At 41.9% G+C, this 22,496-nt stretch overlaps 1 protein-coding gene across 3 annotated transcripts in view; it reads right to left on the bottom strand.

The window, feature by feature from the left end:
* Positions 1-22,496, bottom strand: part of LOC120385874 (protein HIRA) — a 59,591-nt gene that overhangs the window by 11,494 nt on the left and 25,601 nt on the right. For all 3 annotated transcript variants that reach the window (XM_039504384.1, XM_039504386.1, XM_039504385.1), the window contains 10 exons: positions 21,179-21,292; positions 18,590-18,660; positions 11,998-12,103; positions 11,154-11,381; positions 10,252-10,337; positions 8,886-9,080; positions 7,590-7,760; positions 2,771-2,975; positions 1,769-1,873; positions 622-770 (listed from right to left, as the gene is read on the bottom strand). In XM_039504384.1, coding sequence (XP_039360318.1) covers positions 622-770; positions 1,769-1,873; positions 2,771-2,975; positions 7,590-7,760; positions 8,886-9,080; positions 10,252-10,337; positions 11,154-11,381; positions 11,998-12,103; positions 18,590-18,660; positions 21,179-21,292 — 1,430 coding nt within the window. The remainder of the gene's footprint in view (positions 1-621; positions 771-1,768; positions 1,874-2,770; positions 2,976-7,589; positions 7,761-8,885; positions 9,081-10,251; positions 10,338-11,153; positions 11,382-11,997; positions 12,104-18,589; positions 18,661-21,178; positions 21,293-22,496) is intronic.

Below are 22,496 nucleotides of genomic sequence, written 5' to 3'. Positions count from 1 at the left end.
ATGCTATAAAGACTTTGTTTAGGTCAAGACCCTAGGGGCTAATTCACTAGTGAGGCTGCCATCAGGTCTACATACAGTGCATATAATATTTATTCATATCACATAGTTAATAGCAAAGCATTGTGTACAGGTTACAAAAGAAGTAATGAAAAAAACAGTGAACCGCAATGATCAACAAAGCCAATGTCCCCAGTTACTAATGCTACAGGAGGAGGAAAGAGGAACATAAGTGTCCTAGAGCCGGCTAGCAGGAAGAGGAAGAAAGTGCAAAACATCTTCCTAAGACCTATGTAGAATCACACAACTCCATAAAAATAAGGGATCCTGTCATGCACTGTAATAGTGAATTTAATTAAACATTTTGCAAAATATACCATGCACCAGGGGTTAAAATAATAAAGACAAATGGGTAGCAATATTCTCTGAAGCTATCGAACTTTGGTAAATTTTAAATACCTATATATTTTATTCATGTAATCGGAAGTTCTCAAAGGGAACCTTGAATAAGATTTCCACTAACCACTTGTTTAATAGTGTAACAATACAGCCCTAAATACTTTCTCCTGCCAAAGGACTATCACTCCTTTTCTGGAGGCTCCTACTACAAGCAAATTCTCTTACCAGCTTCCAGCTGCAGTAAGAATTCGATTGGTGAGGACAGTCTCCCATTCTTTGCCTTCCCGATTACACTTTAACCTGCTCAGCTTGGAACCTCCCACTGTGGTCATTTCATTCTCCACCTCAATGTACATGGAAGGATCTGAACTTACCTGAGAAAAGAAAAGGAAAATCTTTTTACACAGAGGAAAACTGCTCATGGAACTGTCAAATAATGTAGGTCCAAAATAGGGCCCAATTAAACCTTGGCATCTGATAGAGAAAACACTCTGGAGTTTTTTTGTTTAAAATATCCTCAAATTACACCAAATTACTTCAAAAGGAAGAGATTCCAAAGGCAACTGGTCACTCAAGGCTACTCCCCATCAATAATTTATGTGTATTTTGAGCCCACCAATTGAAAAAAGGGTTTATATTTTCAGTCATCTGTTCTTCCTAAGTCCTGGACACCAAATCTAGTTCAAACAAGGCTGCTGCTGCAACCCTTCAGGATTCCTGCAGTCAAAGCCAGACTTCTATGGTAAAAGCACACAGACAAGGGACTACATAGGTACATGAGTCAATGTTATGTTAGGCCCGCCAGGTGCTGAGCACGTCACTTTACCGCGTGAAAAGACCTCAGAGGAAATGCCCAGTTTACGTAGAGAGCTGTCTATGGTGCATGTGTGAAGAGAAAGCACCAGCCCTGTCTGGAGCTGCTGCCGCCACCACTTCTCTTGTAACACCAAAGCTAAATAAAGGAAGAAGGGAGGGGGTGCCTAAGGGGGGAAAATATGTTTGTCTATGAAGGCAAGTCAGGTGAGAAAAGAAGGAACGAATTGCTGAAATGGATTGCCTCTGCAGGTGAGGTAGGAAGGAAGGAGGCAGAAGCCAGAGGGTGCATGTGACTTACTTAGGTCCCGAAGCCAAGTCAGGTAGGGGAGGGGAAGAGGCAGTTGGGAGGCCTACACTGGCAGGAAGGAGCCAAGTGGGAAAGGCTTAGAAGAAAGCGGGGTGGGTAAAGCTCCTTCTTGGACAAGGCAAAGGAATTCTGCTCCAATCCTTCAGTTTAATATAACTATGCTGAGTGTCTTAAGGGTATTTTTGGCAAAGTAAACAAATCTTGGGGAAAATGCCTTTTAAGTAAACAATGTTGCTGTCACCCACTTACTTGCAATGTAAATGATTTCTGTGGGATTGGGGTTGGCAGTTTAAGTGCTAATGCTGGTGCAGAGATGCAAGTGGCATCCTTCTCAGAGGCCAGTGCAGCTGGGGACTGAAAAACAAAAGTGTCAACAACAGTAACAAACAGAGCAATTAAAAACAAAAAGAAAATCTTATGAACAAATGGAACAGTGCACGGTTATCACTCACAAAAGCACCTCAGTACAAATATACCCTAGTCCAGATTGTGTTGCCAAGAGGGAAACCTCAACAAATGTTTAAACACACATCAGAAAAACCTCATGCAAAAGCTTTTTTTTCTTTTAATACATATTGCATAAATACTATGTCTTCATTCTCTAAACTAGCTGCTAAGAATTTTCAGGAACAATATGTGGTCATTGCGGTCTGCATTAGGCCATCTTTGACACTTTCCATTTGTACTAACGTAATGGAAGCTCCGGTATGTTTCAGGGCAAGGCCAGCCCTTGAATGTTGGTAATGAAAAGGGCTATTGCAATGGAAGGATGGGAAGTACTGTCATAATGTACTAGCTAGGTATGTACTCTACTGCCCTGTACTGAATGGAAGGTCATACCTGCTCAAGTGTTTATAATTATGCCACCCTCTTGAATCATACTGCTGACAGCTGATGGAGTTTCTCATTTAGTTCAAGCAGCAGACATCTGTGTTTTTTGAAGCCAAGGTCCTGCATCTAACTCCAATACTACATACAGACTGTTTAGTTATTGACTGCAGTATTTGTGTGTGCACAGCATACAGATCTGTTACATTATGTGCACCTTCATTTTAAAACCTTAAGAATGAGATAAAAAGCAAGCAAGAGGACTAGCTTCAAAATGTTGAGGAACCTTAGCACTCCTGGTTTCACTTGACCACCTTCTGTCTAATCTAACGCAGGGACAACATTTTGCTTTAGTAAATGCAGAGTAGAAACCATAAATACTAATACTATGCACATTAATTAAATTACTGACATACTGATTACCTGAACAGTTAAAGTCACAGGTACTAGTCTGGTGTCCTTTCGAGGCCTGCCTTTTTTCTTCTTTTCTACTATTTCTGCCTCAAGTTCTAGTTTGCGCTTGGGCAGAGACAGCGGTTTAGTAGCTGGAATCTTCTCTTCACTATCACTGCTGCTCTCCAGGATATCCTTGGGCTTATTCTCTTTAATTAAATTCTGATCCTTCAATCTGCATAAAAAGTAAAAGATTTGTTTCATAATTTACATAAGTTATATTCAAAGCTGCCACCCATCCACCCACTATTAGCTTTCAAGCTAAGCATCAGATGTATTCTTAGGCTTCTTTGGATACATCTGAAAAGGTGCAGAGGGAAAAATTTAAGGTAAGAAAAGGCTACTCAATCCTTTGTGCAAGTGCAAATATGGAACATACAAAATGCAGCTTCTTCAAGTAAATTTTCTGCTTAAAAAACAAATAGTAAACTAGGCTGTGGTGGCTTGCACTAACACAGGGGTGGCCAGCCTGTGGCTCCAGAGCTGCATGCGGCTCTTCAGAAGTTAATATGCGGCTCCTTGTATAGGCACCAACTCCGGGGCTGGAGCTACAGGCGCCAACTTTCCAATGTGCAGGTGGGGGTGGGAGGGTTGCTCACTGCTCAACCCCTGACTCTGCCATAGGCTCTACCCCTACTTCACCTATTCCCCCAAGGCCCCCGCACCTTCCTGCCCCCTTACCTGAGCCTGCCACGCCCTCGCTCCTTCCCCTCTCCCCAGAGCCTCCTGTATGCCGCAGGAGGCATGGGGAAGGAGGGGAGGCGCTGATCAGCAGGGCTGCTGGCAGGTGCAGGGGAGCTGATGGGAGGCTGCTGAGGTATTACTGTGCCTCTTTGGCAATGTACATAGGTAAATTCTGGCTCCTTCTCAGGCGCAGGTTGGCCACCCCTGCACTAACACATTATTCAGCAACTAGATACTTAAAAAAACCAAGAAGTTTTATTTTACCATTTAATGGATACTGCACCACATGAAGAGCAATTATAATATCCAAATCAGATGATGCAACTAGAGTTTTGCTTAAAGAGACTGGTTTCCATTACAGCTGTAATGGAGCGATTCCATTAGGGGCAGGTGGATGGGCAAAGTGGGGGAGGTGGAAGAGAACAAAACTGACACTAGCAAGCTTGCAAATGAAAAGAACACAAGGGCTGTAAATTAACATGTACTGCATGCTTGACATCTCTGAAGCAATGGCTTTCAATGCACATACATACACACACACACACACACACACACACACACACACACTATGATGATCATCAGGAATCACAGTTATTGGTAAGGTTGTAATAAAAACCTTTTTTGCAGCCTCTTCCTACCCTCAGCTTTCCAAGACGTTTACATGGGAAGGATGGGAGGAAGGGCATTTTTCATCTTCTGCTGATCTAAACATGCAAGGAATTTTAAGAGTAGTTCTCCTCTCTTCTCCACAGAGCAGAGAAATGAGTAAAAGATGAGGAGTGATTTATATTCCCAGTTCTACTGCTGTTTGTCCATAATTCTTTGCATTTATGTAGCACATTAGAAACATTAGACATGCTTCACAACACCCCCTCAAGAGTAAATATTGTTACTCCCATTTTACTGGATGGAAAGACGGACTCAGAAAGGTTAAATGACTTTTGCCCAACATCATACAGAACATCAGTATCAGAATCATGATGAGAATTTAGGTCTCCTGACACCCAGCCCTATGCCATGATAATAGATCACAGTGACTCTCAGACAAGTCACCACCTTGCTATCCCTCCAGCTTCCCAAGCTGTGAATTGGGATACTACTATTTACTTCACTCACTCACAGGGGTACCCAACCAATGTCCTTTCTGACTTTGGGAAGTGGGCAGAAAAGACACTGTACCTCACATACATACTTGTGGACCAGTTGGCCATGCAACTGGGTCTCGGCAAATACACCTCTACCTCGATATAACGCTGTCCTTGGGAGCCAAAAAATCTTACCACGTTATAAGGTGAAACCGCATTATATTGAACTTGCTTTGATCCACCGGAGTGCACAGCCCTGCCCCCCCGGAGCACTGCTTTACCGCGTTATATCTGAATTTGTGTTATATCCGGTGGTGTTATATCGGGGTAGCGGTGTACACCCATTAGAGACACAGGAACTGCCCTACCGGATCTGACCCAAGGTCTTGCTGGTTCAGTGTCCTGTCTCTCACAATGGCCAGAACCAGATGCTTCAGAGGAATGTTTAAGAATCCCACAGTATGCAGATGTGGGGTAATCTGCCCTCCATAGTACATGTCATCCTGGTTTCTAGTAGTTAGAGATTGGCTCCAGGCCTAAATCTTGAGGTTTAACAGCTTTTTCAAATTTTTTGTTATTAATCTGAAAACTCTGGATACTCATGATATCAATATAAATGTCGAATCCCTTTTTGAATCTTGCTAAGTTCTTGGCCTCAACAAAATCCTAAAACAATGAGTTCCACAGGCTAATTACGTGTTGTGTGTTTGCTGGTTTTGAATTTGCATTCTTTAATTTTCATTGCTTGTCCCTTGTTCTTGGTGTTAGGAGACAGGCAGAACAAAAGTTCCTGATCTACCTTCTCTAGACCATTCATTATTTTATATACTTTTATCGTGTACCACTTATGCATCTTCTTTCTAAGACAAACAATCCCATTCTTTTCAATCTCTCTTTATATGACAGTTTTTCCAAGCCCAAGATCATTCTTGTTACTTTCCTCCAATCCCCAGTTCTGCAATATCCTCTTTTGAGATAGTGTGACCGGTACTACACACACTATTCCAAATGATGCCACAGCAATTGATTTATATAATTGCATTATAATATTCTCTGTGTAATTGCATTATAGCATCCTCCATGTTATTCACAAGCCCATTCCTTAGGTACCCTAACAACTTGTTTGCTTTTTTGACCACAGTGTCCCATTAAACACGTTTTCAATGACTATGACTGTACCCAGGTCCCTTTCTTAGGTTGCTACAGATAATTTAGAACCCTGTAAGGTGTCAGAGTAGTTTAATTATTTTCCTCCAATGTGCATTACACTTTGTATTTACTGACATTGAATTTCATTTACCACGATGTTGTCCATAAACTTAGCTTGTTTAGATCTCACTGAAGTTCCTCACAATCCCGTCTGGTCCTAAGTATCTGAAAATAACTGTGTCTCACCTGCAAATTGTTCTACCTCATTACTCACCCCCTTTCCAGATAATTAATAAAATATGCTAAACCAGTGATCCTCAAACAGGGATAAATGTACCCTTGGGAGTACGCAGAGATCTTCCAGGGGATACATCAACTCATCTAGATATCTGCCTAGTTTTAAACTGGCTCCATAAAAAGCACTAGCAAAGTCAGGACAAACTAAAATTTCATACAATGACTTGTTTATACTGCTCTGTATACTATACACTGAAATGTAAGTACAATATTTATGTTCTAATAGATTTATTTCATAATTACATGGTGAACAATTGTGAGAGTGAACAACTGTTAAGTATTAGTGTGCTGTGACACATTTGTATTTTTATGTCTCATTTTGTAAGCAAGTAATTTTGAAGTGAGATGAAACTTGGGGCAAATCAGACTCCTGAAAGGGGTACACTAGTCTGGAAAGGTTCAGAGCCCCTGTGCTAAACAACACAGGACCTAGTATGAAACCTTGAGGCACCCACTTCAAACCTTTTTGCTCTGGATTACAATTGACCATTAAATCCTAATCTTTGTTTTCTGTCTCTTAGCCTGTTTTTGATCCCTGACAATACTTTGCCTCTCACTCCATGACTAGTTAGCTTCTTGCATGAAGGAACTTGTCAAAGGCCTATCAGCACTCTAAATAAATTACATCCACTGATTTTCCTTTATCCACTACTTTATTGACACATGCAAAGAATTTTAAGATTAGTGAGATACAATATTCCTTTGCAGAAACCGTGCTGGTTAGACCCTATCATATAATGATCTTCCAGGTGTTTTATTACTCTATTATTTTAATTATTGTTTCAAGCAATTTGCCAGGTACAGATGTAAGGATTAGGTCTATAATTCCTCAGATCAGTTCATGAGCCTTTTTTAAAATACAGGTACAAAATTTTCTACCTTCCAATCCTCCGGAATAGTGGTTTTGTTTTGTTTTTTTTAAGCAAAAGGACAGTTTTAGGGGAGGAAATATGGGACAGGGAAAAAACCGTTGTATTTACTGTAAATGGGGTAACTACGTAGCTCACTGGCAAGACACTGACCTTCTACGCGATTTGTTAAGGGGTCAGGGTGTTATAACATGCACAGACTCACGTCACCAAACTGAAAGGGTTTCCTTTTCTAGACTCTGATCATGTGGCTCCACAGATAAATACTTGAAAAGAAAATGTATCGCCTATACAAGGGTCTCAGCACAAAACTGAAATATGTCTGCAGCTATTGGGATCTACTTTCCATGTAATGTAATTTAGGTTGAGATGGAACTCCCTGTTGCAGGCAGGCTAGATTTTATTGTCTTCCATGAAGACCTCACATGCAATGATTTTATCTTGAAACAAAAGTTTTAACTAAGGAAGATCTGAAGGATTTTCTTGGTCCCATATGCTTGAGGCTGAAAACATAAATATGAGTATCCATGGATAATGTTACCTCAGAAAATCTTTCTTGCTAGTAGCTCTTTTTCATTGCCTTCTTCTATAGAAATCTGAGTTAATCTCCAGAATCCCAGCACTGATGCATCCATACCTCAGAGAATCATATTGTTTTATCACCGTCTGCTCGTGTGCCCTCTCCTGCTCTGTACCATCACTTACCTGTCTATGGCGGTCTGATTCGTATTTATTACAGCAGACGTCCCTGAGGTGGCTTTGGATCGTTCTGTGAATCTCGAGTCAAATGCTTTCATTGGTTCCATCTTAGATGGAGTTGTTAGCACAGAGGAAGATGATACAGGGGGAGCAGCTGAAGCAGAGGTAGCATTTACACTATTCAAGGAGGAAAGAGAAAAACAAAGATTGAAAATATATTTGGAGTCGTGTAGTACTCAAAAATAAATCAGCATTTATCAAAACCTTCTACATGGACTAGATGTTTCATTAAATTGGCCACTCTTGGACGTGTGTGAATTAAAATACACCATATCCTTTCACGTGTCAATATCCTCTACTCTCAAAAATTATTTATAATAGATCTGAGAGTTGAAATCTTAATGCTGCTGCATAAAGTCTTTTCATCTAGCTATATCCAACTGATTCATTCTTTATAATTCTCATTCGTTGATTAAAATACATATTATCTGTAGGCATTTAGTGTCCAAGTACAATAAATTAGTGATTACATATTTGCAGTGAAGCAGCATGAAATGATCTGTAGGTCTCCACTGCAAATTTCTTTTGCTGTTGCAGGCTGAAATTTTTACACCCAAGCCTAGCTGTTGCCTACACTACAGTTCAAACCACATAACCTGGTTCTTGCAAACACTCTTTGAACCACACAACAGGACCTTACATCACAAAAAATCATCTAAATAAGGTTTGCTCACTTTTAAAATACTGAATTTAGACTGAATAAAGAGGTTTTAAGGGGGCTGCAATCTTGTACTAATAGCAGCTCAGTGTTTATAAGAATGATTTAGTGGTTACTCCAATGGATAACAATTAAAATACATCTTACTGCACTGGAGAAGAGCATTACCAGTGCACGCCTAGGGATTTGTTCAGCCCTGTGAGGCTTAATTAAGTAAACTGTAGTGTTTTAAAGCTACTAGGTATATCCCAACTCAAAGCTCAATCCAACAATGGATGCATTTCCTCAAGGAAAACAGAGGCGTTCATGCTAGTTGACTTCTTAGTAAATGCTGCATAGTGGTGTGCATTGGATGTTAACAAGGATAAACTGACTTCACAAAAATATGGATTTGGTATAATTAGTTCCCACCACTGTTAAAAGCGTAACTGAATTGTAACAAAATCCTGAAGTATGCAAGACAATACTAGATTCTCAATTAATATTTTCTAGCAGGGAAACCACTTTAGCAACTGCTCATTTAGAGAATTATGAAGGACAAGTCATCTACGTTAAAAGAAATGAAACCTCTTTCAAACACGGACCCATCTTTATTGACTGCATCATCTGTTGGTTTTATACTGGCTGCCAGTGGTTCTAGAGAAGGCTTGGAAGTGCCGAGGGAATTGGTTGCATTGGAATCTAATGACATCAGTTGCTGATTACTTTGAGAAGACATCATTGAGCCAGCCAGAGATCCAGATATCGGGATACTATTGAAGAATGCGGTTGAAAAATCCCTATACCAAAAAAGATTAAAAGCAAGTACATATGATCTTTTTAAAATTAGTATTTTTTTAAAGTATTTTAATTTAACTTTAATATCACTTGTGTGTGTATAATAGACACATTTAAAAACCCATCCATTTTTTCCCACATATTTTTCTCTCATCTCTACTGCAATGCAGGCCAATGTGGTACTTTGCGATTTACCTCTGCTAATTAATGAGGTAGAAGGAATGCGCATTGCTTAGGAGTTATATTTATTTGTGTACAGCTGAAGAACAAACAAAGGGAGCTCTCCCATTTTGGTGAAAACATGTTTTAAGTTAAAGAGTTTTTATAGAGTTAGTTGACAGATGCAAAACATTAGCTTGCAGAAAACCTGTGTCTTAACACTAACCATTCTAGACTGGCTCTTAGATCTTACTATTAAGAGAACACTGGGATAAATGCAGATTCACAACTGTATGCAGGATATTTCCTGCAAAAGCCAGCTACCGAGTTCAAATCATGATTGGCATGATTACACAGGATGTAGACACATGCTTTAGAAATTGCTTTGGACGACAGAAAGTATAACAAGCTCCTTGGAAAAGGGAGGGTTTTTTTCATTCGTGGCTCTGATCTTGGGATCTTTTTTCCCTCTTCCAAAAACAATAGCTAAAGCTGCTCATTCTGAGGACACGAATCCAGATAATCTAAAACACTGAAGGATTCAATACACAGTATATTCCTAGAAGAGGAAAAAAACATTTTTTGGATGAGACAGGAAACCAAGGATGGGACCACTCAGTCATTCAAGATCCCATAGCACTTGGAATGTGCTGGAACAAGTGTTCGCAAACACACAACAGCCAAATTCCAAGTGGAATTATTACATTCATCTCACCTAAATGTCTGTGTATTTAATTTGAAATGATTTTCACTTCTCTTTCTTTAAACTATTCTGCAGTATTATTTTCACAGAACAGCTGCCACTTTCTACCCTAGAAGTGGCTGCATTTTAATGGTAGGTAAAGTGATCATTATAAAAGCACTCTGAAATTCATTCATCTTAAAAGTTCTTAAATGTAAGATATTATAATATGCAATGGGTTTAAGATGGACCTAAATTTTTTCAGTGTGAACTGGAAGAAGTCGATGAAAAGGTCAAGGGAGATAAGAAAAGTAAAACACTTCAAAGTATACCCAGTGTCCAGCTGAGCTATGCAGAGAGGTGTGATCCGCCTCCGGCCATCTGCAGTCCGTGTTTCAACTTGTTTCTTTAAAAGATTCTGTTGGGGGAAGGGGAGAAAATAACGTTAATATGAATGCTTTCTCCAGTTGACACAAGACTCTGGTTAGGTGCAATGAAATGAAAAATGCTCATCAATAATTATATTCTTTATTGCAGGGAAAATTTCACACACCCCGTGTTTCTGAACCAAAGAGGCCCCAAATATTTGCACACACACTCACTCGATCTGCCTTCCTGTCAGCACAAACAAACTGGATTTTTAGGACCATAAACTCCATGGAGCAAGGATTGTCTTTTAATAAGAGATTGTATAATCTCTAACACAATGGAGCCCAGATCTGTGATTGGTGCTCTTAGGCACCACCATAATACAAACAATAAATCACAGCTAAATACAAGTTAGAACACTTTTCACAAAACCATTACTTCATATCTGACCTCTCAGTCCTCGACCTCAAAGAAAACCTGCACAACTCCTTCAAAAGATGAGCCTGGGAGTTTACATTCATAACTTTGTTAGATACTAAAAAATCATGGACTTAATAAAGACATTGGATTTATGGCTCATTACAACAATCTATAAACCACTAACCCCCATAACTGCCCATTTCACTGTGAATAGTCTCTTACACCATATTAACTCCATATGCTAAACAATCTGCCCCACCTTGTATTTAGCTGTGACACTCTGAGTACCTTTCCCAGACCTGAAGAAAAGCTCTGTGTAAGCTCAAAAGCTTGTCTCTCTCGCCAACAGAAGTTGGTCCAATAAAAGATGTTACCATACGCACCATCTCTCTCTAATTATCAAATTTCTACTGGATACTATAAAATCACCATTCAAAAGGCCTACCTTTCTAATGTCCTCCAAACTCTCACCATTAACCATGCTCGCCACTTTGGGAGCTGCCGTGGCAGTCCCTGCTGCTTCCCGTATTGCTGCATTCTTCTGCTCCATCTGCTGCTGTTGCTGTCTCTGTTGATACTTCAGCATCTCTGGATTCTCAATAATGGTAGTGGACAACTGAGCCTCAGTCATTATCGCTAAGCTTTTACCATAGGTAGACTGATGAATGTTGCTCTAAGGGTGTTAAAAATGTAAAAACAAAACCTGATTACAACTGCTACCAATACATCAGTGATTGTGCTATATAGACATTACACATATCTATTAGTATCAATATAGAAGTGCCTTCAATACTATTTACACATCATTCAAAGATTTTTTTCTCTCGTTATATTTTTTAGATAACATCCAACTCATTAACAAACTTAACCAGGGTGGCAAAACTTCTGTTGCTAGCAGTGATAAGGGGGAAAATCCAGCTGATAGCAAAGCATGCTAAAAAGACTTACATGCAAGCTCATAAGAGTAATTTTAAACCATAATTTTGAAATCAGGAAGTCACTCCTCACTACTTAGGCCAGACAAATGTTTCAAATGTATAATGCAATGTAAGCAAATGGGTATTTGCCAAGACAGTTTCTACTCTGGAAAGGATTCTTAATACCGCAAGTTGTTTCTGAACTTGATGGCTGACTTTACAAAAAAACTCCCTGGTTTTGGAAAGCAGACAAGACCACATTTTTCTATAATATGAAAATCAATCAACTACAAGCTTCTATGAACAGTTTTGAGAATATTATTGTAAAGAAAAAGAATGGATGATCACATTTGTCCTGAAAGCTCATAGTACCTTCTCCTCCTCACTAAGTGGATCTCCAAGTTCATCCTGGGAAAAGTCCAAAAAAGCCACTGATCCGTCCATGGAACACACCAAGATTCCAAGTCCATTTAAGGTCCTGAAAGACAGTAAAGATCTTTGTTTTGAAACCACGAGTTTTAAAAAGTTTTCTTTGCTGCATTTATGCAATCCATAAATGTTTTACTGTAAAAATAAATGGTTAGCATAGGATTTATGACACCAGCAACTACTGAAGTGCAAAGAAGTGGGCAACATGGGATAGTCAAGGGACTATGTTTGATAACCAGTGACTACATACATGCATGTGCTTTTGAACATGGTGCTCACCCACATTAATGATCAGGACTGTGAAAAACCAAGACTAGGGATAAAACTGGAAGAATTTAAAATGTTAAATACTAAAGGCGAACCACAAAGGAAAAATACAAATCCATTTGCTTCAGAAAGTATGTGCTAAATATGCCCACTAATTGGGCTAAGGGCAGCATTCAGCACATAAGCAACTAAAAAGCTTCCCTTTTTAGGCACTGAGAATCACAGTCCTATGGTAATGTGTAGGATTCAATTGAGAATGGGGGCCACTATGTAGGCAAACAGAGCAGTAGACAGTCACTGCACCAAAGATCTTACAATCTACATAGAAAAGACATAGAGAGAGTGTGGAGGAGAAGATATACAAGCTGAAGATGACCAGCCATTTCTGCTCCATTGTGATTCCATCCCTCTGTGGTATCAGCAATAATAGAAGCCAGATGGAGACTGGAACCAACCCAATAGTCTCTAGTTTAGCCCAGAGATTTGTTTTTTGCTTTAGTATACTGCACACAGAGGCCTGGCTACTCTGGTACACAGCATATGCACCATACCAGCATTTTTATGGGGGCCTCAACAACGACTGTAAAATAAGTTTTTTTTTAAAAGCCCTTGTGGCCCTTATAAGGCAACCACCTTCCAAATGTGGCCCATTATTCAGACACTTGGGGTTTTTTGCTAGAAGAGGCCTTGACCACTGATCCAGTAGCTCCTAAATGCAGTTTTCCCCCTAACAGGTAACAGAAACTTACAGATGATGTGTCACAGATGAAATTAAGACAGCAGAGCATTGATGGCAGAAGTCCTGCTGAGTCAGCCCAATTGCAAACAGTTTTTAAAAAACATGTATCATGGCTGCATGAGAGACAAAAAAAGGGTTTCTTTGTCTTTACCATAGGATCTGCAGTGCCACACCCAGTCAAATTGTCTCAGATAGTAGGTAACTTAGATAACCCAAACTCCCAACTGGAAAGTGAGTCAAGTTTCTCCTAGTAAGTTTTCTGCTTGCTGGACAAATAAAAAATTCTTGGATTCAGATGTAAACATTGGGATAGTGTAGATATCCACTGATGATGGAGCTAGTGCCTCTGTCTGAGGGTACAATGCCAGATGAACATCAAGAAGGCACCAGTAAAACCATATTCAAGGATCCATCACTGGACATTGACAATGTCACTTTTTGTTCTGTGTTTGTGCAGCACCTAGCAAACTGGGGCTCCTAGGTGCTTGCACAATAAAATAATAAATATAGACCAGTGTCTTATCTCCCTTTTTGGAAAAGATTTTTGAAAATGTAATGGTGCTCAGATATAAGAGTGATAGGTACAAATTTACAACTCTATTAAAATAGAGAAAGCTCAGAAAGTTCTGGCAGTATGCACAGTTCAGATTTCCTTGTTCCAAGTCAGTCTGATTTTAGACCTGGGTACAAGACTGAAACTGCACTTCTGGGAATGGTTCCATATTACTAAGATTTTAGCCAGACAAATTTGATTTTCTAAACAGGATATAAAACAACAAGCTTTCTGCTGATCACTTACTGTCTCTCTAAATATCCCACAAGAACATTTATCCATACAGTCAAAAATGTTAACTGGATATTGCTTCTAAAACTTTATAACACTGAAAAAGGTGTAACTTGCAGGTGAGGCAGCCTTTTCTTTACATAGGTAATGAAACTACACAAAGCTGCTATACTACAGCAGAAAGAACAGCAAGGCACTCCTTTATGCAATTATACTACTTAGCGCACAAGCCTTAACTCATTAATGTAAGTAAAATACTTTGAAGTCTTTTGATGGAAATCTCTATACAAAATATTATTTAATTTGACAGTAAGATCCATGGGGAAGGCATATAGACAAGTGACCAAACTGTACATATTCTGCTGCCTGAGTAAACGGCTTTTAAGTCTAGTATAGGTATATCAGTATGGGTACACAATTCCCAGTGGTCTCTACACCCTCTATTATGGGAATACTACTTATTACCTACTTTACAGGGTGGTGGGAAACTTAACTAATGTTAGATATCCTCAAATGAAAGGCTCAACAGAACTGCGAGGTGTAAAATACACCTCCACCCCGATATAACGCTGTCCTCGGGAGTCAAAAAAATCTTACCGCGTTATAGGTGAAACCACATAATATCAAACTTGCTTTGATCCACCAGAGTGCGCAGCCCCATCCTGCTGGAGCGCTGCTTTACCATGTTATATCCGAATTCGTGTTATATTGCGTCGCGTTATATCGGGGTAGAGGTGTATATTGCATTAAAAACGATTTTAAAAGAACATTAAGGTTGCAAAGTCAAGCATTCCGAAGTAACTATGATAGAATTAAGGTGGCCTGTCCAACCTTAATTCAGCCCTGTTGTTCATATGCATTATGATAGTCTTCAATTACATGTTCACATACTATTTTTCCCCACAGGACCTCCTGCCTAGATTGGATAGTGCTCACTGAATGGGTAGCTCTTCAATACTCCTTTTTATCCTCATCATTCAGTGTGTGGCCCCATGCTTATTTACTGCTTACTATTCAAACCCTGCTCTGAAGACAAAATTATTATTATTATTAATGTCCTCATTTTTATGGCACTTATCACCATAGCATCTGAGTAGCTCACAATCAGTGAATGTATCTTCAGAATACATCCCTAGGGTATTATTAACATTTTCAATTTTACAGAGGGGGGGCATTATTATAGCACTTTATATGTTCAAAGCACAGTTCCCATTGACTTCAGGTGCAGCTGTAAGTGCTCAAAACTTCTGCAAATCAGGCTCAGTGTGTCTCAATTTGGGCACCCGAAAACTGGGAAACACATACTGGCCATCTGTGAAAGTTTTAGTTTAAGTGACTTGTCCAGCATCACATAAGAACTCTGTGGCAGAGGCAGGGATAGAATCCAGTTGTCCAGGGCTTTAACCATGAGATCAACCTTTCTCTTGCCTCATTCACCACACACCTTCCAACTTCTGCAGTAAATGAGACAAAGATTCTAAAGACAATCACCTCATTCACTGTACAACCCTGATACATGCCCAAAGCAACATCTATCCTATGAACTGAATGTGGCAAGGGTCCTGTGGAAAATATAGCAGGTGATCATGTAATTAAAGACTGCATCATAACACACAAGAAGGCTGAATTAAGGTTGTATTTGCAACTTCAATTCTGGTATCTCTTGACTTTGCTACCTTAACATTCTTTTAATGTAGTTTTTAAAATGTAATTTTCTAGGTTTTAAAAAAACAACTGAAAAAAATCAGAAATTCCATCATGTGGAAACATACTGATCCCCACATTGGTCATCAGCAGGGTTGAACCTCTAGATTCACAGCACAGACCTTGACCGCCTGAGCTAATGAAGTAGTTGATAGCAACAGAATCTTTTATCCTCTGTAGGGGCCAGTCGCTAGAGAAGAATGACACACATTTTGCCAGGGGGTTTCCCAGATACTGCTGAGAGCAGGATTTCTGTATCTCAGCACTCCCAGGTTCTGAGGGGAGTGCCCTCTAATGGTTACAGACCCTGCTGCTCCTGTTCACCACCACCCCCCCAGCCCGGCCCTTTAACATATACCCCTTCTATCTCTGCCCCCAATGTTTCTATCCCCCTCTGCTACTGCCCCCTGCAGCCAGTCCCATTCCCCCCTTCTCCTATAACTGCAGCCTGCTGCCTCCAGTCTATCCCTGTGCCCGTCTGTTCCTCACCCCTTTGCTTTAGGGTCAGGCTACTTCTTCCTTTTCCTTCATGCTGCCTGGGCATCAGCAGGGATAGCTGAAGATAGCTAGTAGCCACCAGGGAGGGAGCCAGAGGCAGGAGGAGAGTTTGTTATGGAGAGAAGAGAGCGAGGGCTGGGGGGGCGGGGAAGGTGTTGAAGTTGGAGAAGGGGGAGGGGGGGGCTGGGTGCAGTGGCAGCCTAGGGACTTGTGATGCTGTCCAGCCGGGGAGGGAGCCTGAGTGAAGGAACCTGGGACAGCCTCTTCCATTCTGCCCCCGCCCCTTTCCTCATCCCTTCAGCTCCCCCCACCACCACACACCTCTTACTGCCTGGTGCAGTGAGGGCTGGGGCCGCTTGTGGCTGCTGCCATCTTGGCCTCTCTCTAACAGACAGCTAGGTGCTGGCTCAAGGCTAACAGGGGAGAACTGCAAGCGTGTCTCCCTAGCTCAGCTGTCACACCACGGCAGCCCACGGTGGACAGGATGAATGATAGCAGGGAGGCAGGGTTGTCAGAATACATAACGGAGCTGCTGAATGCAGGTCATTCCCAAGACATAACATCGGGAGGCAGGGAGAGTGAGAGTGTGGCTAAATAAGGTTTTTTTCCCAGTGCTTTGTCACCATACAGCAAGACATGCTGCAGACAGTCCTGCTCTGTAGTGCTGGTGCTACCACTGGAGTAAGGAGGAGTCAGTGCTCATGCAATGGTCACTGCAGGCTTCTTTGAGTTGCCACTTTCTAACTGCACAAAACCAAACATTCCTGCCCCATGCCCTTCCCCGAGGCCTCACCCCTTCTCTGAGGCCACACCCCTACTCACCTCAGTTCCCCTCCCTCCATTGCTCACTCTCCCCCAACCTCACTCACATTCACTGGCCTGGGGTAGGGAGTTGGGGTGCGGGAGGGGGTGAGGGCTCCAGCTGGGGGTGCAGACTTTGGGGTGGGGCCAGAAATGATGGGTTCAGGGTATGGGAGGCAGCTCCAGGCTGGGGCAGGGTACAGGAGGGGGTGAGGGCTCTGGCTGGGAGTGCGGGCTCTGCGGGGCAGGACGGGGCTCAGGGCTGGGGCAAGGGGTTGGAGTGTGAGCTCCGGCCGGGCGGCACTTACCTCAGGCGTCTCCCGGTTGACAGTGCAGCGGGGCTAAGGCAGGCTCCCTGCCTGCCATGGCTCCGCCCTGCTCCCGGAAGCAGCTGGCATGTCCGGCCCCTCGGTGGAAGGACGTCCAGGCAGCTCTGCAAAGTGCCTGCGCAGCCCCCAAGGCTCCCATTGGCTGCTGTTCCTGGCCAATGGGAGCTGCACAGCTGGCGCTCGGGGCAGGGCCAGCACGCAGAGCCTCCCTGACCCCTGTGCCTAGGGGCCACTGGGACATGTTGCCACTTCTGGGAGCTGCGTGGAGCCTGCCTTAGCCCAACTGCGCTGCTGACCAGAGCCTTCATGGTCTCTTTTCAACTGCACATGCCAGTCGAAAACCCGACACCTGACAACCCTAAGGCTTCTTGCAGCAGGACAGGGAAGAGGGACCTGGGCTGGAAGATAGCTGAAAAGCATGATGTCCCACACAATACAGGACTCTGGACAAAACCCACACTAGACTCCATGCCCTTTGGAAAAAACACAGCTGCTTGGAAGGTTGCTATGTTCTACGCTGTGATTGGCGGGGTGTGTCATAGTACTTTATAATTTCATTATTTTCTGTTTGATACTTGCCTCGTGATTTGAAACTCTCTTAACTTGACCCTTCCGCTACATTCTGCCACAAAGGAACGCATACCTTCTTACATAGCACTGCAACACCTTTGATAGAACTAAATTATTTATTCAAGAATAGAGCAGCTAAGTTTAATTTTCTGAATGAGAAACTACCAGGAAGGTCAGACACATAAGCAAGTGTGGATACTTAAAGAACTTCATGTTAGAGAAAAAGGGAATAATTTTTGGAGATGGGAGCCATTGTGGATTTTTTGGGAGGGGAGAAGAGGGACTGAAATGACATGCTGGAGTCTTCTCGCTTGCATCAGTGTAAATGAATAACTGTATATAAGTTACATATGTGTAAAATCCACCAGGCCCATTAAGTTTTATAAAATAGTAGCAGCTTGCTCAAAAGAGGAAATTCTAACAAGCTGAACTTATTCTACAGATGTCTTTGTACATCATAACACTGTATTATTATTATATTTTATATCCTTTAGTTACAAAGGCACTATTCTTCCCCTACCTGGAGATATACACACACTCCAAACACATAGCAGGGAAATTATTTACATTTGAATTTTTATGTAATACATTTTCATCTGTTCTAGAGACACTAAGGGCCTATTTGGTACATGGAATAACAGAGTTGAGTCAAAACTAATGGAGTTAACAAAGATATTGCTGCAACTTCAAAAACTTCAGGTCATACTGATGTGGTGCTCAAATTATGCTCAAAATGTGACCAGTGCTGCAATGTACTAGAATAAAAACTTCCACTGAACAGATAGGTACAGAAGTAGACAATATTTTGTTTTAGCTTTTGTACAAAAGAGAAAGCCATCTTACCATGAGATGTCCATGATAGACTTGTCAAACAGCTCATGTATGACAACTAAAGGTCGTTTCAGACATGTGAGCTTAAAATGGAAAAATACAGGAGACAGAAATTTAGAAATATTATGCACAACCACATAATCCCATCCTCTTCCAGAATCTAACAGCATTTACCAAATCTTACCTTCTGATCACGGCTACCACTGAAACCTGGGACTAGGAATGCTATCTGTATGCTTGATGATGTAAGATCTGGAGTGTACCTGGAGTTAGTCATTTCTCCACAGAGCACAACCCATTCCCTCAAAAGTTTGTATGACATTCAAACCCCACTTTTTGAAACAAACAGATTGAATCTTCTGACCAATGTAGCCCTCTCTCTGTTGAATTGGTAGGGAGCTCTACAACTGCAAAGTAATTCCAGACCCCGGAGAGAGCTTCTGTTCCAGCCTTAACTGAGAAAAGGAGGTTGCTCACTGGCAACATAAGAGAAAGGCAGGGTAATGTGCTGACTTTCAGACTATCGATGTGTAAGTAAGGAAAGCCAGTCAACAACAAAGGGAAACTACCAATTGTTCCTAAAGAGGAGCAGCCAACCCTGTATTTATGGATCAACTTGATATGACAATAAAGAACTGAATAAGGAAAAGAATTTCCCATAACTTGTTAAAAAACAAAGTAGTACAGTATCTCCAATTCTCAGCCAGTATACTTAGCATCTAAAACACCTGGCTCTAGCTGAAGCTAAAGTAGGAGAAGGTAGTGTGGTTTAGCGGATAATGAGGTTACCTGGGATTCAGTAAAGCTTGGTTCTAATCTCGGATCTACCACAGACCTGCTGTGTGACCCCAAGCAAGTTATTTCACCTCTTTTCTGTTTCCCCTCCCACCATCTATCCGTCTTGTCTATTCAGACTGTAAGATCCTCAGGGCAAGCACTCTCTCTTACTATGTGTCTTTGCTGTGCCTAGCACGAGATCCCAATCTCTGCTGGACCCATTAGGAGCTATAACAGAATATACTTAAGTGGCACTTTGATTAACAACACACCTGTTATTTGGTATTTTTGCCAGAAAGATTTAGTGTTATGCACTTAAGTAATTGATGGATAAATATCACACTTAGGCTGCTTAGCAAGGAAACAGGGAATTGCAGGTAGCAACTGACGTGTTCTGGGATATGTCCCTCACTGTGAAGCCATATACTTCGTTTAAGCTGATTCGCTGCCATATTACAGCTTCCAAACCAGTCAATCTTACATTAAAGTGGAGGAATAACCATTTTTACCTTCAGCCACAATCTGAAAATACAATTTTACTTTAGACTTTACAAATAAAAGCCAAACCAGATGTTTGAAGACTTGGATTTTTTTTTAAAGTTCTTTCTACTCTGCCTCCATTTACTGGCTGACAGCAGAAGCTGGGGACTGAGGCCAGGACAAAGCAGGCAGGGGATCAGTCAATCCGGCAACAGCTAGGCTGTGCTAACTATGTTCCTTGCATTCCGCAGAGCAAGCTCAGGGGAAGCCAGATTCCATGGCAGGGTATGCTGAATATGGGATAGGAGAAAGGAACTGTTTCTCTTACAAGAGGTCTGAGCCTGTGATACAGTGAGTGGCCTTGGGTCAGGTTTGTTAGGACCAGTCAATTCCTTTTCCCAGCCATGAGCCCTGCCTCATTCAGTGTATAGATTGAACAGCGCTCACTGAATGGGTAGCTATTCAATACTCCTTTTTATCCTCCTCATCATTCAGTGTGTGGCCCCATGCTTATTTACTGCTTACTATTCAAACCCTGCTCTGAAGACAAAATTATTATTATTAATTTCCTCATTTTTATGGCACTCATCACCATAGCATCTGAGTGGTTCACAATCATTAGCGGATTTATCTTCAGGATACATCCCTAGGGTGAGCTGGTAGTAATATTTTCAATTTTACAGATGGGCGGCATTATTATAGCACTTTATATGTTCAAAGCACAGTTCCCAGTGACTTCAGGTGCAGCTGTAAGAGCTCAGAACTTCTGCAAATCAGGCTCAGTGGATCTCAATTTGGGGACCAACTCCTCTTCTCTGACAACAGCAGCATATTCTATCACTGACTCTCTTAGTCCCTCATGTACCATCAGGCCCTGAAACTGGATTCCCTAGGCCCTTTGCTTCCCTACGTTAGTTTCATAGAGGGGGAGAGATCATCGATAGAACCCACCACCTAGCTTCATCTGGGACACTGTACTGCCTACCCTGTTCTGGCCCAAACATAAGAGACCTCAGTCCCCAAAACTTGATCTAGAATAAATCACTGCAAACTTAAAAATTACAAAAATCAATGGGAGATTTACCTGATTATACTAGAAATTGTGGCTAAGGATATAATCAACTTTTCATACAATTTTTAAAAACGTTTCAGTGCTTATTTCTAAAACAATTCATGATAATTCCAGTCCAGTGTTTTCCTACAATTCCCTGGTAACAGGCAGATTGGCAAATAAAAACTGTATCTAAATGCAAGATCCTAATTCTGTACACCTGATCTCTGTGCTAAGTCCCCTAGTTGTCCAAGCAATCATGTCAGCCAATGAAAGCAACAAAGGAAACTTACCCAGACAGAGAGGGACCGATCCTTACTGCCGACAGCACAGCAGCAGTAGGGACAGCTTGGCTTGGTGGAGCTCCCATTCTTTTGTTTCTTTTTGAAGATTTTTGGATTGAATTTCTGAAAGGCAGAAAAAAAACCCAATCATATTACAATCAATTAATTATTTTTAGGAGGTTGGGGGGGGGCGGGTTAAGTTAATTTAATGCTGACAATGTCAAGCTAACCTCTCTAGGAAACAAAGTCCCCATCATACGTTCAGCACAGACAAAAGCAATGTAGGTTTCCTCACACTGCCTACCCAATGTGTGTCAGCCTTGAGCTGGAAGGACGCCTTCTATAGATGTCTATTTTTGTCTCCATAGTCAAGTCAGTCTTTGGCATCTCTGATAAGTGCACCAACAGGAATACCAAACTGTACTAGTTTTGTGATGTGAACATCAGCCCATTTGGAACCAGACTGATTTCAAACAAGCCACTGAAGAGGCCTTGGAAGGTAAACTTTTGGCCACTCCTGAAGTAGGCTGGATTTGAACTAGTGACCAGGGGCAGGGGTTCTCACAACAATTTTTTTGGTGATAATTTTTCCTAAAATACTTAATTAATCTTTGCTGTGAAAAGTAATATTTGTTAATATCACTTTTCACAGCAGACTTACTAGCTAGTTGTGAGGCTGTGAAAAGTGATTTTAACAAACATACATATATGAATTTTCACAGCACACTTACTCAACTCTGGTAAGCCAGGGGACAAATTAAGCCCTGGATGGGGAGGTGCGTAGGGAGACAGTGGAGGCCAGGGGCGAAGTGGGGGTGGTGGTAATCCAAGGGTCAGCACCTGCTGCCACATGGCTGGGGTCCAGGGCTGGAGCCCAAAGCCCTTGACTGAAGCCTGCCACCTGCCACCCCAGAGTTGAAGCCCAAAGCTGGAGCTTCACTGCCCCTGGGAAGGTGGGAACTCACTGGCTCCCTGCTCCTCCAGTGTTTGTGGCTCCACAAGGGGTCAGGGTCCAACCCCGTACTGGTGGACCCTGGGGGGAGTCCACTGCTCCCTCCCCCGACTCCTTAAGTCACTGCCCAGGAAGCATTTGAGAAACGCTGGGGGGTGGGGGGGGGGAAAGGAGGCAATTGCTCAGGGGCCCAGATAATTTAAAAGGGCCGGGGGGGGGGGGGGGAGAGGGTAGTCACCACTGCTGCAGCATGGGCAGGAAATTTAAAAAAAAAAGGGGGGGGCAGAAGAAGCCCCGCCGGGCGGATGGGTTGGCAGGCAGGGGAAAGCCACGGGAGGAGAGGAGGGAGCCCTGAGCCCCAGTAGATGCCACACT

Source organism: Mauremys reevesii, linkage group 18, assembly GCF_016161935.1.
Source record: "Mauremys reevesii isolate NIE-2019 linkage group 18, ASM1616193v1, whole genome shotgun sequence".
Lineage (NCBI taxonomy): Eukaryota > Metazoa > Chordata > Testudines > Geoemydidae > Mauremys > Mauremys reevesii.
The sequence above is the reverse complement of the archived record's forward strand: the minus strand, read 5'-3'. Positions and strand labels throughout refer to the sequence as shown.